The sequence below is a fragment of the Perna viridis genome, chromosome 2 (assembly GCF_037379345.1).
Source record: "Perna viridis isolate PV_CMFRI_1.1 ecotype Kerala chromosome 2, ASM3737934v1, whole genome shotgun sequence".
Taxonomy (NCBI): domain Eukaryota; kingdom Metazoa; phylum Mollusca; class Bivalvia; order Mytilida; family Mytilidae; genus Perna; species Perna viridis.
The window spans coordinates 56860027-56883643 of NC_142446.1; the positions used below are offsets into that span (position 1 = coordinate 56860027).

The window sequence follows — 23617 nt, forward strand, 5'->3', positions numbered from 1 at the left end:
TACTCGAGCTTCTTTCTTCCAAGTGCTATATTTAAAACTGCACGCTCCGCCATACTTGAAAGTCTGACAAATGATGCTAGAACTAATTAAACAGTTTCTTCCCTTTCATCGATGAGAAAGTGAGTATATGAAAAATATGTATAGCCTATCTCATTAAAAAATTCTTGAAAAAATCTCTGTAAAATCAGTTTAAATATACCTTTTTTTCTCAGTTTTAAGCATGTTCAGTTTGTACATCCGGTTACAATTGTGTTCATTTAAGTTACAAAATGAAAAATAAAGAACTAACCATTGAATCATCTTTACCATTAAAATTTCGTTTTTATATGAAAAATATTTTTTTTAATTCTGTATGTTTACTTGTTCAAAATGCCTGAACTTTTTAAAGTGAAAACTATCCCATTTCAATTTCAAGCTTGATTTGATTTGATTTGATTTATTTATCTATTTATTAATTATTTTGTTTTTGGAAAGGGGGTATTTTTTCACTCCCCGATATGTTTAAATTCGCATATGTAAACAAAAAATTAAATACCTAAGTTCAAACAAAGTCTGGAAATTACTATAGCCATTAGTGATGTAGGATAATAATGTAATAAATACAGTGTAAAAGGCAAAAGGCAATTCAGAAAACAAAAAAAAATTAAACAAAACTCACTCCTGCAAAAGAATTTGTGAGTAAATATAACATGAGTCAGGTAATATGTCTACGAGGGCGGTCATAAACCATAGAATCCGGAGTAGAAGCTATAGCACTTTATATTTATCGATGAAAAATACGTTAATTTTTTTTTTAATATTCATAATCGTTTCGTTCCTGTTCTCAGTCCACCCAATTTGAAATTTAATCAGTTTCGAGTTTAAAGTCGTAAGTCCCTAAAACTTAATGCATTACATTTGTTCGAGTATTCTCTATCAATACATGCACTCCTTTCAGCAGTCAACCATTGGCATTCGAAAAGGTAATGGCATTCATCGCTAATGATATTTGTGATTAAATAGTTTTGAAAGTTCTGTTTCCTTTTGGAAAATTAGACCATCATCATTTTTCTAGACTAGCAGGTTTCAGTAAGTCTTTTTAGATTGATTATGTATCTCTATATCTAAAATAATAAAAATAATTTTCATTGGTTCCGTTTTCTTGTTTAATTTTTTTGTTTTTGTTTTTGTTTTTGTTTTGTTTTGGTTTTTTTTTTCTTTAAAAACTATGTTATTCAAGGTTTTGATTACTTATTTACATTTGAAATTCCGAGTTGAGTGAATTGATCTTGTAGAGCGTCTTTTATTTTTTTTTTTATTTAGCTATTAATATAACGAGTCTGGTAGATCAATTTGAAAGAAGTCCACACTTGTCGAAGATGTTCTTGCTGTTTGTTTGTTTGTGTGTTTGTTTGTCTTGTCTTGTTTTGTCTTGTCGCGTCTTGTCTAATTGTTATGTTTTGTTTTGTTTGTTTTGTTTGAAAAGAAGAAGCGAGATTATAGTCCATTTAACTGCAGATGTGTGAATTACTATAATTGATATCTATTTCTTATGGAAACAAAAGTCCAAAACGCACACATCTAGTCGTTACACAAAGAAAATTTTGTTGTGACAACTGCATATTGTATGCATATTCAAAAGTGCTTTTCGTATTGTTGTATTGTATTTGTGTACCAAATAACACTACATATTACATGCAGATGAGTTGTAGCATTACAATACATGTTTTATATCTAAATAGTTTTATTCGGAAAACATTGATGAGTATAGTGTTAGCAGTGCTTTAGGTAACATAATGGAATTTCAAAATGTAGTTTTAAAACATCGTTTTAAATAATAATCTGGAAGATTGTCGTCTCCTGATTTATTTCTGAGAGACATTATATTCTTAAATATGAGGTGTCTTAATTCATGGAAGTAAAGGTATTTGCACGAAACCTCGAACTCAAACAATGTTGGATGTCGTATAAGAGTATATTTTTGTTACATTATCATCGAACTGTTCCTCAGAGTGTTCATGTACTTCTCATTGTACGATTAGATACACAGTTATAATGATATACGTTATGTCTTTTACTTGTCAATATGATGTTAAAAACATATTGATGTAATTCAAATAATCATTAAGCTTTTTGTAAGATTTGTGATGACTATTAATTTGTTTATTACAGTAGGATTTTTAATACTGTCAAGCAACAAAACCTTTTAAATGCACCGTTCGGGAGCATGAAAGCTGGATTACATTTCAAATCTTTAATGTCTTTTCTCTAATTACAAAAATACCAATCATAATATAAATGCCGCAATTTTCGGTATGCTGTCCATGTGTTTCAATGAATTACCTCTCATTAACAGCATTAAAACCAAATACTTTACTTATACTTATACTTGTTTCTTCAAACATTATTGTTGACATAAGCGAAAGCCTGTTACATCTGTGACTTAGTTATAGTATTACCTTACATATTCTGTTCTTTTTTCTAACCAATGTTTCCATCATTTAGAATAGGACGGCATTAAAATAAGAACCAGACCATGATTCAAACAACGATTTATTAGAACGTTTTGTTCCTATTTGTCAGGTAATCTTTTTTAACACAACTCATTCAAAATACACAATACACACTCTGTTATAATATATATAATGTATTACTTTTCCCAAAATACAAAACAATCAAAAACAATCACTCATCTCACATACAATAAGATAAAAATATTACCAATCTCAAATATTCAAATACAAAATATGAAATTGTTTATCAATTGGTTATCGTTGTCATGGTTACTGTGAGGGACATACTTGAGTATTTTTGGTATAATTCCAGTATTATGTAAACGAGTAAAGGAACAAATGGAATAAATGTTACAATATGTTTTAAAAAGTATTGCACCATGGAAACGACAACCAAATATTATTATGCACAATTTCGAGATTGTCAAGTACTGAATAATTATATTTGCACCACAAAATAACATCACTTTACAAATACAGCACTGTTCATATTCTCCACGCTGTGGAATTGGCAAGGATTAGTTTGGAATCAACCACAGGTAAACGGTTCCTTCAATTTCATCACAGGAGCCTTAGAGCGGCACCAGTGCTGCAGACGATGATGACGATAACTTTAACGCTTTGGCAGTCTGCAGATCAAAGTCCATAGAAGACCTTGTCGTTTGTAAGTAATAATGTCGTTAGATGAATATAAATAAATATATGACAGTTAATGATCAGAATTTTCATAACACTTGAAATTTCGGCCATGATGATGTATCTTTGTAATCGCATTCTACTGGTCGCGCATAACCTTGTGCGGACAGAGAACCGTATGATCCGACCTGGTTTCCGTTTGTAAGACCAGTGTTATTCATTTGATTTGTCATGACTGGTAGCTGCATATGATTCAAATAGTCCATGCTTCCGTAATATGAGGAATGTCCATAATTTTGATGAGGATATGATGTTGGCTGTGTATTCGGCATTGGATAACCTCCACGTGGTTGCATACAGCTGTTAGAATTCATGATATCGTTAACTTGTGGGATTGCGGCTGGACTCCATATTGAAGACCCAGAATTCATGCTGCCGTTGGAGACGGGACTAGAAACAATTGGCGGTTTACAGTAAACAGGAGATGATGATGGTGGTGGAGGAGATTTAGATTTCTTCGGTGTTGGAGGTTTGGGTTTCCCTTCTTGTGCTTTCTGCTGTTGTCTACATTTGGCTCTTCTGTTTTTAAACCAAACCTGAAAATGGAAAAGAATATTAAATATTGTGCTTGGGTGTCATAATTATCAGGCAAACAAAACAACAACTCTTCGCACAAACAATAAGATAAGATAATCCATATTGAACACAAAATTTCCCTATCAAAAGAGTTTTTTTTTTCAATTTTGGCATAAATGAAGTCACTGTCTGACTTAAAATTATGATTTTTTTAAATCACGTTTCATTTTTGTTTATTATTTTATTTGTCCTTGTTTATTTGTATACATAATTATATATATTTGCTTTGTTTTTATCATGTTTTCTTTGTATTTATGTGTAATCTTATTTGATTTTTTTTTTTTTTTTTGGTTCTTACAGATCAAAGGACGATGGAGAATATAATACCGACAATTTGCCGATCATATAAACAAACTTATTTTTATCACATTACACCTGTTTGTACAGTACTTCACGCCTTTTTTTCTGTGTATTTTTAGTAATTATTTTAACTTTATTGATGACCCGGCAAATATAACCTACGCGGATTCCGAATCGGCCCGATTCATTAGAAGGGTGAAAGAATTAGATAGGACGGGTAGATGTTGTTCACGAAATGTCACTTAGTAGTCGTTGAAATGGAGATAAATAAGAAATTGAAATGAACAATACTAATGTATATAAACTCGGAGTTTCCTCGGGCGCTGAGACAGAGAAGAAAACAACTTAATAATGATGATCTCTCATTTGTATATTTGTGGTAGAAATTATCTATTAAAGAAGATAAACAAGGCTGACCGTGTGAAAACTTGAACAATTCATTGAAAATCGAAATCAATTCAAAATATCCGCTCGATATTCCATTCTTAAAAGGCGATTGTCATATTATGTAAGATTTTATTATTAAAATTGTATGTACCTGCACTCTTGATTCTGGGAGATTAATCTTAAGAGCAACTTCTTCTCTCATAAATATATCTGGATATCTGGTTTTCTGGAAGAGAGCCTCTAGTACATCCAACTGTGCCCTTGTAAAGGTTGTTCTCTCGCGTCTCTGTTTGCGGGGGTTGCCAACTGAAACATAAAAATCTAATGACTATATACGCCACGACCATATAAACTTTATCAACTTATGCGGATAATTCAACCACACCTCGCTCGTTTATGAAATACTTTATTACTCATAAAGAAGCAAGTTTTATTTTGTTGAATCAAGAAAATGTTCCTATCCATGTCTTTATATACTTTCTTTGCTGTCAACAGATGTTAGAAATCATCGAATCAAGTTGAATTGGTTCAAACTCATTGATCTGTTGGCAGTGGCAGAGAAATGAATATATTAATATTTTAATGAAAATGTAAAAAATATTGATATTTTCTACAAAAATTTTCATTACTAACAGAAGCGGGAACAAACGTTTAGTCACTAGAATACAATAGCCTTCTCGCAGGACATTACACAATTGTCTGATTTTTTTTACGGTACAAAATATACATATTTGATGTAATTTTAATTGTCGATCAGTTTTTAGAATGTGAAGATCTATTGCCTGTTTGAAGAGAGGATTGACGCCAGAAATACATAAACAAGGACAAGATCTTTATTCATTATAAACAGGACGGATGTGCGTCCCCTTGCGAATGTGACTATGATTTGACAATCTATAAAAAGTATTGGTTGGAAGAAAAATGTGAATTGAACAATAAAATTTGCAGGGGACCACACAAATATTGTTCACAGTATGTTAAGAAAACACAAGAACAAATACTTGTTATCTAAGACATATAAAAGCCGATGCTGTATCAGTTATAAAGCTATAGAAACTGTTGCCCCGTCGAAACTGTTTTGCTAGTAAAAGTATGTGACTTAACGTGCAGCTACTTTCAAGTCTCGTCAAAATTTACAAATTAAATTGCTTTATTTTCTTTTCAATAACAGGAGCATCGCCTTCATAAAAATGCAATGTACCGTTGATTTGAATGGGAATATGTGAATAGGATTCGTGACTGACAGAATACAAAACGCTTGCGTTCATGTGAAAATTTTTCACTTTCGGAATTCCTTTGAATTCATTTTATTTTCAAATTAAACGTTCGATTTTAGTTCGTGTTAGAGTCAATGTTGCCAACGACATACAAATTTTTCATTGCTGACAAATATTTCCCGTCTTATTATAGTGACTGTCTTTAAATGAAAAGATCTCGGATGCAGGAGGTAAAAAAGTTTCATCAATGTACATATATCTTCAATTTATCCGTAATAAAAAGAATTGTTTAATACACGAACATCCAAACTTGCTTTTAGGTTTAAGAAATATTAACTGAAGGTAAAATTATGCGAATTTTTAAAGGATCAAAATATAAGAAAAATATTTTGAACAGATTTTAAACGTAGAAATGCATTATTTTTATTATAAGATATTTTACCATCAAATTTGATACCGAATAGGTCTAGATATGATATGCAGGTGTGCTTCAGTTTGTATAAGGCCGTGTTTACAACTTCATAGTGGTAATATAAAACAAGAATAAAACCCACAGTTGGATACGAAACTCTCAACAAAAGCCTATCTGGATACACACGGATCAAAGGACATTTATACCACATTCACTTTCCCCAAACTATTATTGAAAATTTCCGGAGAAAATAAAGGCCACTCGCGGAGAAAAACTCACATAATTGAGAACACAAAGCGAAGGAATTTTGGTGTGGAAGTTCGATGTAATTTTAATCAAATTAGTTAACCATCCTACTTCAACGTGAAAACGGGTAGCTAGAAAAAATGTTTTAGTAATAGAAAAACAAACCTATACTATTTTGACTAATTCGCATTTTTCACAACACAAAGTCTATGTTATATGTCATCTTTTTGTTTTATCATTGTTTTTATATGATTTATATATAATACGGTAAAAGACGTTTTGGTTTGTTTTCAAAAACTATTGATAGTTACAGTGTTAGTCGTCAACGTGAGCAGAATTCTTCGTTAACACTAACATACATTTTTTTTAAATTGAAATATACAATAAATAAAATCAATTTTCCCTTTTGACATGTTTTGAAATAGTTACGGACAATCAGCTTACCAGGGTATCCCATGGCCGGATGCATAAGATCCATATTTGACTGTGCCAGACTGAGACCATTAACCGAGTATGGTGGTGCTTTGCCGGACATACTGGATGGTGGTAAGACTGATGGCTGACTGTAGGCGATGCTTGTCATTCCCGCTGGGTGGTGAAGAGGATGTTCCGGTGATGAGGATTCCAGGTAGCTCTCCGTGTTCTGAGATTCTTGCTCGGATAAACCACTATTTGGAACTGAAAACAGATGCATTTAGCTGTTTATCACAGTCTATTAAAGTTGAAGTCCTTGTATGGTTAAAATACTATCATTCACAAATAAAGGTATCAACACACAGGTGTCCTAAATGTTGAATGATCCCTATAAATGGCCAACCGTATAATGATCCATGAATACGTTCAAATGATACAATTATTTGACCAATGTATTGTTGTCGGATACGTATGATGGGTAATTATCTTTCATTTTGTCTTTCCTACTTAAACGCCTTACATTTAAATCCCGCCCCATTGACTGACTATCAGGTATTTCCTTGAATCTGATTGGTTAAAATCCGGGGTTAGACCAATCGGTTCGAGACTTATTGATGACAATCTCCCGTGAGTTTTGTCTCAATACAATCAATTACTCTTTTTGTTAATTAAATGAACATAGGTCACTAATTAATCAATATTACCTGTTCAATATTCCCCTCCCCCCCCAAAAAAAAATGTGCCGATGGCAAAATTAACAAATATCTTGAACTTTCATCCCTAAATGCAAACCACTCGTTAGTTGGATGAAAAATTGAAATGTTTTAAGGGGAACGTTAAAATTTAATTTGTTTTTTGATTTATTTGTAAGATCATAAACAGTAAATGAGGTTCGTTATATTCTTCCACGTCTTTTTATTCTTCAAAAAGACCATTCCTTATTTACAGGTCTAGATCTCTGATAAATATTCTGTTCATGGATGGAAATATTCAAATATATATAAAATATCTTGAAATGTTGATTACATTTTTAACAATAATAATATTTTGTGAGATTATAAAACAATTGCCATTGTAATTCCAAAAAAGGGAAGAGAAAACAAGAAAAACAATGTTCAGGGCATGAAACTACTTATTAACCATGTAGTAAATATTCATTTTTCCCACTTTAAGTTGAAAATGTACGACAATTAAAAGGAAGTACTTCACACACCAAATTTGTACAGTATGAACTCATCTATTTGTTCAATTTTTTGGGCATGTGACATTATTTACTAGTGATCACAATTTTAGACACCTTGAACACTCCTAAGTACTCGGTTTCCCTTTATCGTGCGCAATAAACTTAATATCGGTGACGTTTTTTTTCAAATTAAGTTTTAAAACTACAGAAGAAAAAACAACATTTCCTTCGACTCAAAATTCAATGAAATTAACTAAAACTAAAAACAAAAAAATATTAAAACCATATTACAATATATTTTAAGATATTATATATTTTTGCATTTAACGGTCTATTCTTTGTGAAAAATTAAAATTGAAATTTCAGATTATTTTCTAATTTTTAAAAGACATTTTTTTTAACTTGAATATATATTTCACATTGACATCAATGTCCGAAGTATGTTGACCTGTAAAATTTGATGGACTTAATTTTGTCATTCTGTTATCATTTCAATTGATAAAGAAGTGTCACCACGAACTTGGAAATGTAAAGGTCACAAATATGGACACACCAAAGTCCGAATATTTGTAAATATTTTGTATAATATTGACAACAATTACAAATTACTGAAAAAGTAACATTAAACTAACTGATATGTATATATTCATTTAATGTAATAATAATTAAAAAGCGATGCTTTCTATTGTATGGTTCCAATAGGTAAATCCTTTATCCAAAAGTTATTTTGAGAGTTTAAGCACTCCTACCTTCCATGTTCTGTTCAGGGGGAATAGCATTTGTCAAGGCAATATCCTCTACCGACATTTTGGAAATGAAATATTAACACAATCCTATAAAAAAATATTTCCCGCTCTAGTAAAGTCCCCACATCAAATAAAAATAAACGAATATTAATTCAATAATCCGCAATAGTTTCTTGTAGTGCTAGAGAAGTACTTGTAAGTAATACACGGGATGGTGACTAAAATATTAAATACCTAATTTGTAAAAATTAAATAAGTATAATCTTAATTTAATATTTACCTGCGTTGGTCATTCAGAAGCTTGAAACTCTGTATTTTTCCAACTGATCACCTGTTGTAAGTAGGGATAATCCGTATTACAAGTGTCGCATCAAAATTAAATGTTAGCAAACTCAATCTCCAAATTCGATAGATTAAAAGAAGTATACGGTCTTCTGCCAAAGATTTAAGACGAAAATCTTGGAGTAAAATACAAAATTGTTGAATTACTTCTAAGCTTAGAATCTTCTTAACTGTGTAAAGCACGGCTTAATTCGGTGACAATAAATAATAAATAATGATTGATATTGCTAAGCGGTCGCCTACTTGTACTAGTACTCGTGTGAAAATTAGGCTCCGCCTAAATTTGATTGACTAACCAATGAAAAATTGAGTTGTCTTAATTAAAAATTGTAGGGTTTCACCCAAAAATGTTAGATGATTTTCTAGAATAAAAATAAATAAGAAAATAAGATTAATATATAATCGGTATTAAAACTTGCATAAAAACTAAACTTCTTGAGCATATTCTTTATTAATTCTACAGCAAGTCCACTTTAACTTAACTTGCTTCTTTGTCAAATTAAAGCATTTTCTGTTATAAACTTCATCAAATAGGATTGTCCTTTTTAAACATAAATGTTGCAAATTTTTGTAGGGATAGTGATTTTTTTTTCAAATGCGAGGGACAAAACAGCAAATCTAACAACTAAACAACTGATACCAAACGTTTAGTTTTTGGTGGCTTGTCTAAGTGTTTTCTGTGTATATTGTGTTTTCATGTTCGCTCTTCGTATTGGCATAATTTTTAAAACATTTTTTTCCCGAAATGTAGATGTAAATTCAAACAGGGTAAGACCAATTTTAATACAAAGCATTGTCCAATACAAACTGGTGAGTGAGTCTTTGAAAATATAAGAATTCAAAATTGAAAACAGTTGCAGGAGGAACTTTTTAAGTATAATAGCTAAATAGAGAAATACATGATGCAATTAGAGAAATAAATGTTGTGAAAAGTGTCATTATTGCATCAAATGAAAGACGATTTTTGCTTTTTTTTTTCAGGCGAAACGGTTTACTCAAGGTTTTTCAGAAATGTCCATTTAATGCTATATTCGCTTTCACAATTTATACAGTGTTTTCGTTATAAATCTTATAGATACACGTACCTGTACTGTGCAATGTTTATCTGTATCTGGACAATATTTTGTGTTATGAAGTTCAATAATAACGACAAAAATTGTTCTTTTGTTTTTTTCTGTTCTTTTCATAAGTATTGTTTTTTTTTTACATTTTGACATTTGAATAATCGTCGATATTTGCAACGCAGTATGTTCCACGACGTAAATACGATATACTGTTATTTTATATTTTGTTTCTACGTCGCAAATTATTTATGAGTACAAAATTTTGATATAATATTCAAACTTCGCATTTGAGAAGGACGACTTCATGAAAAAGTCGGGTATACCAGAGACATATAATATACATATATCTATGTAACTTTGCTTACTAAGTCTAATTTCTTTTTCAAAATATTTTAATTGACTATGTAAAGAAAAGATTTACATAAATTGTCTGATGGATAGTGCCCGATACTACTACTGCTACTACTTTCCAATAATAATAATAATAATGGTAATAATAATAATAATAATAATAATAATAATAGTAGTAGATTTTGGTCACGCTGTGAGAATTAACGGTATCCAGAGAGATCAAAGGTTCGGTAGTAATTGGCGTACAGTATGAATCTGATTTAATCAGATGAGCTGGATCCGACGTGCTTTGCTCCTTAATTAATTAACTATCAATGAGCTAGTGTAATTTTTCACTCCTATCTTTAAGCTTCTTGAGCAAACAAACAACCCATAGGGTTCTGTTCTTTGAGGGAACTGCGAACCCCTTCTGAGTTTTAATAATGTAATTTAGATACTGTGTAAAATATTAAACAGCAGAAACGGCTCAAATCCTAAAATTAGGGTCCTAAGGTGGACTTCAAAGTTCCCGAATTTATGGTGGACTTTTAAAGACGGACTAATTAAAATTTAGGGTTTATTGTGAGAATAGTGAGAATAAGCGCGTGCTAATGATAGCTATGATGCTAATCCTCTTTAGACAGATTATCCTCTTTAAGTAATTACCAAAGTTCTTGTACAAGCCTGAATTTCTTACAAAAATAGTCAAAGTCAACGTGACACCATGTTTACTTTGCCATAAGTCATATATTCCAATTAGAGTTCCTTTGAAAATTATTAACGAGCAGTTACGTTCATACTCGCTTGTGTTGCATTAAATATTCGTGTCAAGATATGTTGTTTTTTCTGCTGTCATTTTTGTAAGCCTTAAGTGCCAATTTTTAAAGAAATTCGTTAATATGGCTTTGACGTCCTTTTCTAAGAGCTTGGAATACTTTCTTATTTATATTTGTCACTAATTAGATTTTAATTCTATTTTATTTTTATCAAAATTGTGTATTAGGTTTAAATTTACCAATATATGTAATATAATAATTAGATAAACAAATATAAAATGGAAAATATATAAAGAAAATAAAAATGAATAGTGACTTGTTTTTCTCTCTCTGATTTTTCTTAATATGAATAATTTTGTGATATTGGTTGCATTATACATTTGCGGATATCAAAAAATAAATAATGCATGACAATCGAAGTCCTTAATCAGCGGAAATAAAAGATTTAATTTGGGAAGTTATTTCGTAATCCCGTAAAAATCCTGTTTCAAAAAATATACAAAAATAGAATTCCAAACAAACAATTTTGTTTACACGTGTAAAAGGTACAGGAAGCGTGGTAAAATCGTGACATTTCGACAAAGAGGTCACATCCGATGTTTTATTTACCAATTATGGCATTCAGTTAGCGTTCCCCATTCCATAAGCTTATACCCAGTCTTCTTGTGAAAACAGGAAATTATAAATGCAAATGGAAGGGAAAACTTACTTTGTTTGAAAGGAAAAAATCACAGATAAATGAAACTGTGTGGAGATAATATGTTTGTTGAATTTATGCGCCGTCAACAATTTAAAGCATATGTACTCTTTTGTTTCTGGCTAACGGGGTATCTTTAAGCAACTAGGCTGGTATCGTTTCCAGCATATCATAGTATATTGTTTTAGTTGCATTATGGAAATGTTATGTAGTTTTCTACCACATGCTTAATATTGTGGGACTTCTCTGATGCTACCGTTCAATACATTTGACCAAGACACTACCAAATCCAGAAAAAAAAGTCGACCGTTTTTACCAATTTCAGTTACTTAATATCTAGAAAAATAACGTTTCCCATTTAAAAATGATAACCATTGACATTCCAGTTCAGGATGCAGATGAAGATCGAGGGTTGGGACCTCCATTTTTTTTGAACATTTGGTTCATTTCGTGCATAACTTGGGCAATTCACGAACAAATAATAGCATGGAACCCTCCTCTTTTCTGGAACCCCCTTTTTCAAAATCTTCATATCCGTCCTGCATTGCTGAAGTAATGCATCACGATCTTGAACCTTCTACACTATTTCTCCCTTTTGACATAAATTTAACACTTTATCCCAGTTTATAACTTTAAATCTTATAGTACACATACATGGCAAACGTGTGAATATGCATATGAAATCAAAGAATCAAGAGTCGATTATAACCTTCTCGTTTATATAGGATTAGAAATATGGTAGCATCACAGTGCATCAATAAGATATATTACAATATATATGTTTGGTCTCCGGATAATACAGAAGTATTTAACATCTAATGTTCAATAATTCCCTCTTTTACAAATCTGCTTATATTGTAACGAGCCGATATAAAAATTTGATCCGATGACACTTTTGGTTAAAAAAGTCAATATAAAGTCTACCTAGGTTTGAAGACTCGTATGGCATGGTTTAGATTTATTAAAACAGCAAACATGGACTCTGATTACGCAGTATTTCTTTATTTTACGTGGTTTAAATGATCGAGTTAAACAAATATAATATGATATCATTACAAATATTAGCTCTAAATTACCAACGAATTAAACGATATCGCCCCGTACACAATGCAAAGACAAACTGTCGTCTGATGATACGCGAAACTTGGGTCCGCCAAACATTGGTAGAGTGCATTCCACTGTCCAAATATCATTCAAGGCGAACCTCTACATCAAGACTTTCATTTTTGTTTGTGATGTGAGTTGCTTAATATTTGGATATTTCTTGAGCTGTTTGGATAGTTTCCTGTAACATTTGCATTCAGAAGTGAAGAAGATGTTTTATTTACTGGTCAGATTTTAAACGCTTACAGAAGCATGCTCATCCGGAACCAAATTACCACCAAACCAAGTTCCGCTTTGACCTTTCATATCTTCATAGCCCGTCATTGTTATTAGCCTTCCTCGAACCTAATTGTTCCTGTTTCTGCATCAGCTAGAGATTTCCGTTCTAATGAGAAAGGATCGCATCTTAGAAACACTTGTCGGTTCCTGAAAGGTCGAGATATCATTCAAAATGTAATAAAATAGAGCAAAACCATTCTTCAATTTGTGAAGCAGACGAATCTATGAAAGATGACACTGTGCGATTGGCTTATCGCCTTAACGCACGTTCTCACTGTGAACATCGCGCCCGCTAACGGCCTGAACAGACTGACTAATTCCAATCGGCGCGTGTAGACAAAAGCATATTTTCGCAGTTATCTTTAGATGTTTTATACAGAATCTTTACAACTCATCACTTTTCAAATAATTTCCAATAAAAGGACACGAAAGAAATATTACTAATTAAACACAAATCTGATAGGGAAACTGTTTCCTCAAAAATGATCGCTAATTATTTTCTTGACTATCAGATCACACAGAGAGAAATTCTAATGAATTTATTACCACGTAGAACATATATTCAATAACACGGACGATATACCGGAATACTTCTTCAAGTAAAGGATATGTCTTTAATTTTCTATAAAATTGCAAAAGACGTTTATCGTTTTATGAGTGGCACGAAGGATATTGTAAACGCACCACAGTCGGAAAAAGAAATGAGCTTTTCTACAGAAAAAAACCTTTTTCAGAACACTTTCTACAAAACGTAATTGAGAAATAAGACAGACATTATGATAAAACATTAGGACCAAAGATGTCCTGTGAATTATCAACTTGCATTTATAGCTTAAAGGACTGGAGTACTACTGTAGAATATAAACAAAATATCAGCTTTTAATTATTTTGAAATAATGATATAGAAAACGACTCAAACATGTAAACTTAAAATAATGAACTGGAAAAAAAATCTTGGAGATTTTTTCCCTGATTTAACGTTTGTTCGGTACTCACTTTATCTAAGGTACAACCAATCACCAAAACTCAAATGACAGGTAGAGGATAATGAGATGTACAGACGTCATTGTTTGAGCGACGGATACTGAGAGGCAGATGCTGCTGACTGTATTTATAATGTTTAAAATTCAAATGTTAATTAATATCGACCAAACAATACGACAGCATAAAAATAAACAGACAATTCAGATACATGAAAATACATGTACACCATCATAGTCAAATCATTTTTAAATCAAACACTGAAGTTGCAAGAGCCCATGCATGCAATCCTTACATTACCAACCAGTCCGGTAATAAAGGGGGCGGGATATTTAGCACACCATGAAGCATGTTTGCTCCCATTTTAAACAGGGCTTTAAATATGCACAGGACTATTCACCATCGGTCAGTGATTAAATTTCTGCGAGAGTTTTCCCGCCATTTTATATTTCCGAGTTTTCTACAGATTTCATGGGAGAAACAGATTCCTTTTAAATGCTTTCGGGGATTACAAGATTTCTCCCATCTCGATAGTTAAATTTCAGATTTAACTATATGTATCTCTTGTGGAGAAGTCTTGTAATCCCCTCGATTGAAGGAGAATCTATATTTTTAACCAACTATTGCCATCGGAAATGCCCATACCATTACGATTGTTTCCAACTTTCCAATTTTTGCCTTGATACTGCCATCCGTTATATGGGTTTTTCTTCTTTTAACTATTGACTAGAGTTTGCACATTAATTCGGTAAATTTGTTATTACCCTTTATCACCTAAACAGCATAACTGCATGGGGGGATCTAGACACTTTGAAAAGGTGGGATGCAAGCCGGGGTTCCAGAAAAAAGGTGCTAGGTCATTATTTGCCCTTTATTGTCAATTTTATACAAGACAATGACAAATTTTCTGATAAAAAGGAGGTATGCCATCCCCATCCCCCTCCCACCCGCACCCTCCCACTGAATCCGTCATTGGACTGCATACAATTTGTGCAAATCACGTGCAATTTTATAACACTTTCTACATCTTCAAGCAATCTTTTATTTATGTGGTTTCTCATATAATTTATCTATACTTTCTTTAATCAGAGATTATAATATTTGCCTGTGACATTTTGTATACTAGACTTTTATTTTTTATTTTTCTCACTATTTAATCCTTACATTGATGTCTATAAATTTTGTCCATTATAGCGGTCGCATAAATGTATCTTTATGTTTCAACTTGGGCGGCAGCTGGGCCTATGGTATGAGTTATGAGTTAATGCAATGAATCATGATTATGATAGTTTTTTGGGGGATAATAGCCCAAGACTGACTAGGACTGTAATTTCTACTTGAGCTCACACAACATATTGACATGTTAAACGGTACTTTAAGACTACAAAAGAATTCATGACAGAGGGGTACTAGTTATTGTAAAGGTTGTCGCCCAGTTTCCACAGAAGTATATATATGTTTGATGGAATTTGCTTGGTTTATTTAAGAAATAGAGGGTAAAATTAAGCGACCGTGAGATGATGACGCTTAAACTTGGACAATTTATTGATATTATTGCTATCAACTGCTAAATTTTGCGGTGATTCGACGTTGTCGCTCCTTCTACCATTTTGGCCTTTATCGTATGGAGAAATTTGTATTTACCCGGCTTTAGGTTATGAATCATACGCTGTAAGATGCACCAAGTATCATAATCGCGCTTACAATAATATACGGAGTCTTTTTAGCATTTTGTCATTTCCGCCTTTCTTAATAGTAACCATTTGGAGTGTGTTTTTTTTTCACCATCCAGATCACATAAAATCATTTTGTTTTTATTTCTATCTGTTTTGTTCCCAAAAGCAGGATCTACCTTAAACAGGATCTGTAAATCGTTCCTGCTAATACCACTCATGGTGGCTCCTTGTTGACAGACTATAGACGTGTGTCAAATCACATATACGGAAGTGGTCATCTCTGTATTTCCGGTGTAGAAGGACCTACAGTATTAATTACTGGCCACTTGTTAACTGCTTCCGTCCGCCTGTAACGTGTCTAATTAATTTGATATAAATGTAAAAGTAAGACAACGGTGATTTCTCGACACAGCTTCTTTAAAAGCTATAACATGGTTGTCACAATCGTCTTTATCGTTGTTGCACTTCGCAGTCGGTGACAGCAGCAAGTTTTTAAAAGAATTCGAAAATCTTGTTTTGTTTGTAAGTAGTAACCGTCGATACAATTGTGTGCTATTTTATTTATCGTATGAAATTGCAGCTAAGTTACCATTTTCAGCATAAAATAGCAAGTTATGTAGTTCTGTCAACAATATTGTAATAGAACCTTTCAGGGCAAAAATTACTGGCACCATCCCGGGAATGTAAACACTAGTTGTTATTCTTGTTTCATTTTAAACTTACTCTTCGTTTTACATCTGCATCACAAGAAAAGAAACCCCATGGTAGTCTTTACAGAAGAGTGTTCTACGCGTTTTCCTTTTTTGTCTTCCCAGGAGAAGAATACACCACGGCTTTCTATTGAGTGACAGTGACGATTCTTTCTCTGCTTTCTAATACATTGTCTTTTAATGCATTGTTGGCATCCGGTTCAGTTTCCGTGTCGGTGAAAATCGTAGCTTTTAACGGTTCTTTAGAATAACGCAAATTTCCGGTAACGGAAAGTCAAACATTTCCTATTGATCGAGTAAAGGTGTTCGTCGTACAGATCAATTGTTGCTATTCAATAAAGTCACAACGCATTAGTTTTCTATTTCTTCCAGATCGAAATATATTTGATGAAAGCAATGTTTCTAGTTCTTCTTTTTATCATTTTTGAAGAGGTTAATGCATTTAAGTATGACAGTGGAGATTAAAAAGATTAATTCTAAAAAAATACATTAACGGTATATGGTTGGAAATAATACTAGCAATTTCAATTATGAAATTTGACTCAATTAAGAATTAGCAGCATTTCGCATTTCTTAGGGTAGGCAGGTAAGAAAGCCCATAAGCGAGTGTCTTTGGAAAAGAAGTGTTCCCTAGTGTTAACTGCACTAAGGTTAAATATAGCTGCAGGAGGGAAAAAACTAAAATTACCGTGTTTCCATACACAGCGGCAATTATCAAAGACGTGTGTTTTGCCATGAAAGGTTTATATATCATAATCCCATATAATCATAAGGTTCATGATTAACACACCTCAGCAGGAAATTGACCAAAAAAAAAACGGACTCAAAGGAACGGTGAGAAACAATCATTGTAATGAGCTAAGGATTACACACCTAAAGCCTAGGATTATACAACAAACAGTAAATCACGGTGTCTTCCAAGGTTCCTTGTCGTAGGGGCTCTTTGTCTCTTCCGTCTCCTTAAAGACAATTTTATCACATCTTGTAGACACCCGTGCCTCGAACCAAGACAACGTTGTTCTGAGTAGTACTATCCTTATCTCGATCACTGCCAGATTTTCGCCTGTTATGAATAGTTTCATGTCATTTGTTTTAGGGCCTTATACAGCTTTCTTTATGATATGGGTTTTGCCCAGCATTAAAGACCGTGTGGTGACTTGTAGAACTTTAATTGCCCGTTCCTTGACATTTGGTGGATGACTGTCTCATTGGCAATCATACCACATTTCCTATTTTTATAGGTATAATTGTGCTTTTAAATAATCCGAGTTAAATTACTCGCTGTATTTGAAATTAGTTGAACCACCAAACCAATCACCTTCCCTAAATAAATATTTAACAATACAATACAAAAAAATAAGTACGAATATAATTACAAATATAAAAAAAAATCGAAAACAAAGCCGAGAAACGAAAAAAAGCCAAAACAAAACAAAACAAAAAAAACCAAAAAAATCAGACAAAACAGTGCAAAAACAAAAAGAAAAAAACTCTTAGTAGAACTAAATTGTCACTATAGAAACAAACAGGAATACTAATTGTGATCTGAAAAATCAAAATCACAAAGATAGGCAGCTGTCAAACAAATTGTCAAAAAAAAAAAAAAAAAAAAAAAGAAACAAATGACTTAAAAAAAACGACTCATTTAAAGGAGGATGCCAACTCAAGTACGAAATAATTTGAGAAAAGATTGATACAGTTGCTAAACAATGACAGAAAACGGCCTTGTGCTTATATATTGTCCTAGCTGTCTAATTGGGTCCCGTTCAATATAATTAAGACGTTTTCCTTCCAAAGGCTACACAACATTTACGCAATCTAATTTTGAACAATAAAATTGAACGTGTTGATATAAGAGCTGACAAAACATGGTTGATTCGTTTTCAAGTGAGGGTCATCGGTTCATTGTGTTTGGTACTTCACTTATAAAAGACACATTTTTGCTTTGAATAAAGATTAAGAATAAATCCTTTCCCTGGGGAATCCTGTCAATTCGAGAAATTCACGCAACCATCTTACGCACTCTTTGGGTAGTAACCCTTACGTGAAATGTTGTGGCGAAATTTTCTGGAAGTATCGAAGTGGAATCGCCCAGCTACGGTCGCCGTAACAAACCATGTGTCATTTTGATGGTTGCGTAGGTTGGTTGAGCAAAGGGAACCAGGGATGCTTAATAATGACCAAAATAATTTGTCACTACAACTTTGTCGGAAAGTGACCAAACTTGGTGTCATGCTGTTAAATTAAAGCCCAATAAGTTAGGGTATGAATAGATAAGGGTATGGTTAAGTGCTACATACCGAACCAAAACAGACAACCGGTGTTAATAGGTAGAAATGATACGGGCTGGACACTCCCCAGTCCATCTCACTGTCTCAACGCATACTGCTTATAGAATTATAATTGGATGATATGGTATTTTAAGAATTGTAGGGGTCTTCAAACAAAATTAAGCAACTATTTTTGTCAATAAAGGATTAACAACACAACTAGAGTCGTCCATTTTTTTTAAAAATATGTTGACCTCGTTAGTAATGAAGGACATGTATGTCTTTACGCGTAACAGAAAGGTTTGTTCGGCAGGTAACCGCTGACATCAGAGTTTGTCGCAAATACCATAACTACTTTCTATCAGAGTTTTTGGTCGACCACTTTTGCAAACGAAATCGCAGACAAAATGTTTCTCGGAGCGCGAACAGCAGAGATCGAAACACTGAAGAGTTGATGATTTTTGCTTGTTTCAGCTCTGAATATAGAAGAAGAAGAAGGAGAAGAAGAAGAAGAAACACAAACAATTAACTTTTGTAGAAATTAAATGGAGTCTAGTTTCGTACTTTGAAACTTAATTTGGACCACTTTGAAAACAGAGTTGAAATATTTCACGTATGTATAAATTTATGGTTGGTTCAGTATATAAATGAATCCGAAGAATTCATTTTTTTTGCTGAAATCAAAATTCAGAACCCGGTCCGAAATTAGAAATATGAAAACACATGAAAATTTTATTTTCCAAGACTAAATTAAATCGCATGAAATTCATGAAGAAAACTAATTTTTACAAAGTATTAGAAAAGTACTACTTGTTAAACTTTGTCAAAATGTGTCGTCCCCGGGTTTTTTTGTAAAAGTCCCATTTGCGATACAGTGATACCAGTCATTTCAATTTACCAAGGTTCAAAACTGGTATACAGGAACTCCAAAAAGTTTCTGGTTTAGGAAGGTTTTTCGGGTGTTACAGTGTTCGCTATGGATATGTTTCACTGGCATTGTAGTAAAACCTTTTTAAACCGAACTTCTTTAGGGGTTAATAATTTGGTCGATTTTGGTAATTTTTGGTTTACACGGGTCCAAAATGCAGTGATATTGATACAAATGAACTTCAGAAGGTGTCTGGTTTAGACAGGTTATCAGTTTATCAAGTGTTTTGTTCAGACAGGTTAACTGTAACATAAGTTAAGTAAAAATTTTCCCACTCAATATCCAAACTTATCAGATCAAAACAATAAAAAATGATGGTCTTGTATAGCTGACAATTTTAATTGTACGTTTTGTCTAAACTCGAGTGTGTATGAAATATTTAAAGATGTTGATATATAGACCAATTATTTAGAGAACCCGGGGTATTGGATATAAAGACTGTAACCTGGATGGTCCTTCAGTATGTTTATAAGTGGTTTGCAACACCTGTTTTCGTTTTGTTCAAATAACTATTGTACATAACAGCACTGAAACATGCTTTTTACCGTTTTTTTGTGTGCTAAGGCACTTTAGAAACGTGAAAAGGTGTTTTTGATCAATAATTGTCTCAAAAAAATGTTTAACTTTCAAGACCTGGAGAGGCTGCTTGCTTAAAAAAAAACAGTCCCATTCGTAAAGTATGGGCATCATGTATCTCCAGTCATTTTAGGATGTTACGGAAAGATTATTGAAAATAATTCCGCTTTTGCTTGCTCGACATGTATTTTAGTATTGAATTTAGCGTCCAATCTGTTAATAAAGAGACACCGAATTCATATATAATTATAAAGAAAAAAGCTTTTACGTTCATCTTGGGTTTATAGAACGTGTAGTATTATTCGAAGTTAACTAAATGGCCATATGCCCCAGTGCACGTGCAGGCGCGTGCCTGTTTCACACCCAAGCTTCTCGATATCAGCACTGCAGCAATAATGCACGTGCTACGTTTTATTTCACGGTTCTCTGATAAGTTTATGATTGTAAATATCGTAGAACTGTACAGAAGTGTCATCAGCGAAATTCACTAGGATATTTTTGGCAATTTTTTTTTTAATTTCGGTACGTCCACGAAGTGAGATAGAAATTAAGAGATCTTACAAACCGTGAAAGTTAACCTATACTACTAATGAAGATGAAATATATCTTAGATAATCCTTTTTATAATGCTAGGATAATTTTGTAAATTTTGAACATAATTTGAGCAAAATTGAGCAAAATAATATCCTTTGCCCCCTTTCTGGAATCCTTCTGGTTCCCCCTTTCAAAATTTCTTGTTCCGCCCCGGCTAGTTTCTGTTTTATAAAGTTATGAAATTATCATTAAAACGTACAGGTACTGCAATTAAGGCAATAGGTTAACCACACAAAACTTGCTAGCGACGTGCTGTAATGTCTGATAGAGACGTGCGTCGTCTTCGCACTACCTGGATATCAAAGCTTTAGTCATTAACGGATTAGCGACAGTTTTGTAGCAGGTGAAATGCCTTTTCAAGTGATGCTGTTTTATATTTGGTTTTCAATATTGAAAGTATTCCCCCCAGTTTTTGTCTTCTATAAAGTGGGCTTCGTATACTCAAATAGATAAAATAAGTCTAAATTCAGAAATAAATGTATCTTTATAATGAAGTCACCATGCATGGGTTTACTGCCATATTTATATGGTCGATTAACTTTCTATTTACACCGATAAATTTACATTTCACAACATGGGTGGCTCTAGTTTAAACAGCTAAATGATAATAAATTTTTCATGTGCAATTCATTGTGCTCTGGTTTGAGGTTTGCGCAAAAGAATTCTTGACCATAGCAATCAATTACATATACTCAATTTAGTTGCTTATGAAGTTGCCTATATACATTAAAATATAACATAAATAAAAAATAACACCAGACAGTGTAAAATCGAGAATCTATATACTTACAATATTAAGTGCCAGTCTCTGTAAGAATCAGGCAGTGGTTAAAACATGGTATGAAAAAAAACACCATTTTGAAAGTTTAAGTTGACTATTTGCACCCTCAGAATCAAGATAACTGTGTTAAAAACCTCATTTTTCTAACATTCTATTGAATACTTTCTGAGCAAAACCAGTTATGCAGAGATCCAATAATGGTGTTTTTAAATTGAAAAAGCATCCTTGAGTGGGTTTGAAAATTTTACATGCATGATTCTGATATTTCCCGTTTTGCCTGATTCTAACAAAAACTTGCACTTAATCAATAGTTTGGTTGTCCCTAGTACGGCCTCCTAGGTAATAATAAACCGGGCGGCATAGACTTTGTGGTCAAGCAGGTGATACAAACATAATATGGTCAACCGAAATGATTAATTAGTATCTGCTGCGTGAAAATTGTCATAACTTTTCCATAAATCAAGTTATTGGTGAATGAAATTACAGAGACTCTCTTGTAATAGTTGAATAGGTGAAGCAGAAAAAAAAACAAGATCTGAGGTCAGTTTGGTTTTGTCTTAAAACCACTATTTGTTATGATCTGATCACAGGTTAATTTCTGTGTTAAAAAATGTGATAAGTACACGTGTACTACAAAAGGCATTCAAACGCTAGAGCGATAGTCATTAGGAAAGTCGTACTTAAATCCCGGTTAAATGCAAGGTAGAAAAAATATAAAACGGAAATGCAATAGTCACGGTGTTGTCATCGTAATATGCTATTCAGCTAAAGATGTTGTATCCAAAATTTGAAACATATTAATAGAATAAATTCAAAACATTTTAAAGGTCATAATCAAAAGATGAAACAGATTCAACGAGTTTTCAATTTGTACAAGTAGCCATTTATAAAATTCATGACAGCGCACTTGTTTCAATACGGGTAAGGAAGGTGGTCTTGATTTTAACTTTTAACATTGATAAAATTGAAATTACATCAACAATGGAATATTCAATTCCCACAGTGTGCCATACTCAATATTCAAAGCACACGGTGAGAGGAACCACAGACTCGTTTATTTTATCATTTATAAAAGTTTGAATATCTGTCAAATTTTGATGACTAGTCGTTAGATACTGTGTATTAAAATTAATATAAAGAAGTGACAAGAACAGAGGGATGTATTGGTTTTATAGAAGAACACACATGGGGCAGGTTTTCTACCTCACTATTCACGAAAAGAGGGTAAAGAGTGTGAATACTTCATGGCTAGTCAGGCAGGGTTGAGCATTTCAAACCAACGAATTTAAAGGGCGTAGCAGGAAGTTCATGATGCGGCATAAATATGGAATAGGGTGCAGGGATGTACCTAACAACCGCTTTGTTCAATAGACAAATTTTGCACTAAATCCTGGTGTTTTGGGGTATTAGTAAAAGTAACATCAGTAGAATCGCTGGAGCCAAACTGGTCAACCATATAGCTTTCTCTGTTAAATTGGGGATAACTGTCCTGGCTCCTGCCGTTCCAGTACTTAAAACTGTTACTTTTAGTTGTATATCTAAATCTATGCTCTGCAGATGGGAACTTCGAAGGGTAAAACCATGTACAAAGTTCATAAAAACTATGTTACAGAAATTTCCTGCTGACTCACTCTCCTTATGGAAAGATATCAAATCTTAAAGAAAAAAGTGAATTTAAGTGTAGGCAGCTGAAGACAACCAGCTGAAATCAACTGCATCTCTATTGACCTTACAGATGTTTTTACGTATTAATCATTTAAGGTTACAGACCACCAATTCAACCAATGAGCATTTGGAACGTACGCAAAAATAGTCCTACGCAGAAATTACCCCTGTTCCT

General features: G+C 32.9%; 1 protein-coding gene across 3 annotated transcripts; it reads right to left on the minus strand.

Moving 5' to 3' along the window:
• Window positions 1-2519: 2519 nt before the first annotated feature.
• LOC148626184 (homeobox protein otx5-B-like) lies at window positions 2520-10121 on the minus strand. Of its 3 annotated transcripts, XM_088569948.1 has the most exons (5): window positions 10097-10121; window positions 8950-9000; window positions 6771-7004; window positions 4603-4772; window positions 2520-3724 (listed from the first exon to the last, which is right to left on the minus strand). In XM_088569948.1, the coding sequence occupies exons 2-5, from the start codon at window positions 8960-8962 to the stop codon at window positions 3218-3220; spliced, it is 924 nt and encodes a 307-aa protein (XP_088426074.1). In that variant the 5' UTR covers window positions 8963-9000; window positions 10097-10121; the 3' UTR covers window positions 2520-3217. The 3 variants fall into 3 exon arrangements, with proteins under 3 accessions (XP_088426074.1, XP_088426073.1, XP_088426075.1); XM_088569947.1 differs by lacking the exons at window positions 8950-9000; window positions 10097-10121 and having other exon boundaries at window positions 6771-7185; XM_088569949.1 differs by lacking the exons at window positions 8950-9000; window positions 10097-10121 and having other exon boundaries at window positions 4603-4757; window positions 6771-7183.
• Window positions 10122-23617: the final 13496 nt, after the last annotated feature.

Bases quoted from the DNA above. Each gene is read 5' to 3' on its own strand.
- LOC148626184 (XM_088569947.1), bottom strand. From the start codon at position 7,020: ATGCATCTGTTTTCAGTTCCAAATAGTGGTTTATCCGAGCAAGAATCT. The intron at 4,773-6,770 runs GTAAGCTGATTG...TATAGTCATTAG, and splicing joins TCCGGCCATGGGATACCCTG to ATTTTTATGTTTCAGTTGGC. The intron at 3,725-4,602 runs GTACATACAATT...TTCCATTTTCAG, and splicing joins TCCCAGAATCAAGAGTGCAG to GTTTGGTTTAAAAACAGAAG.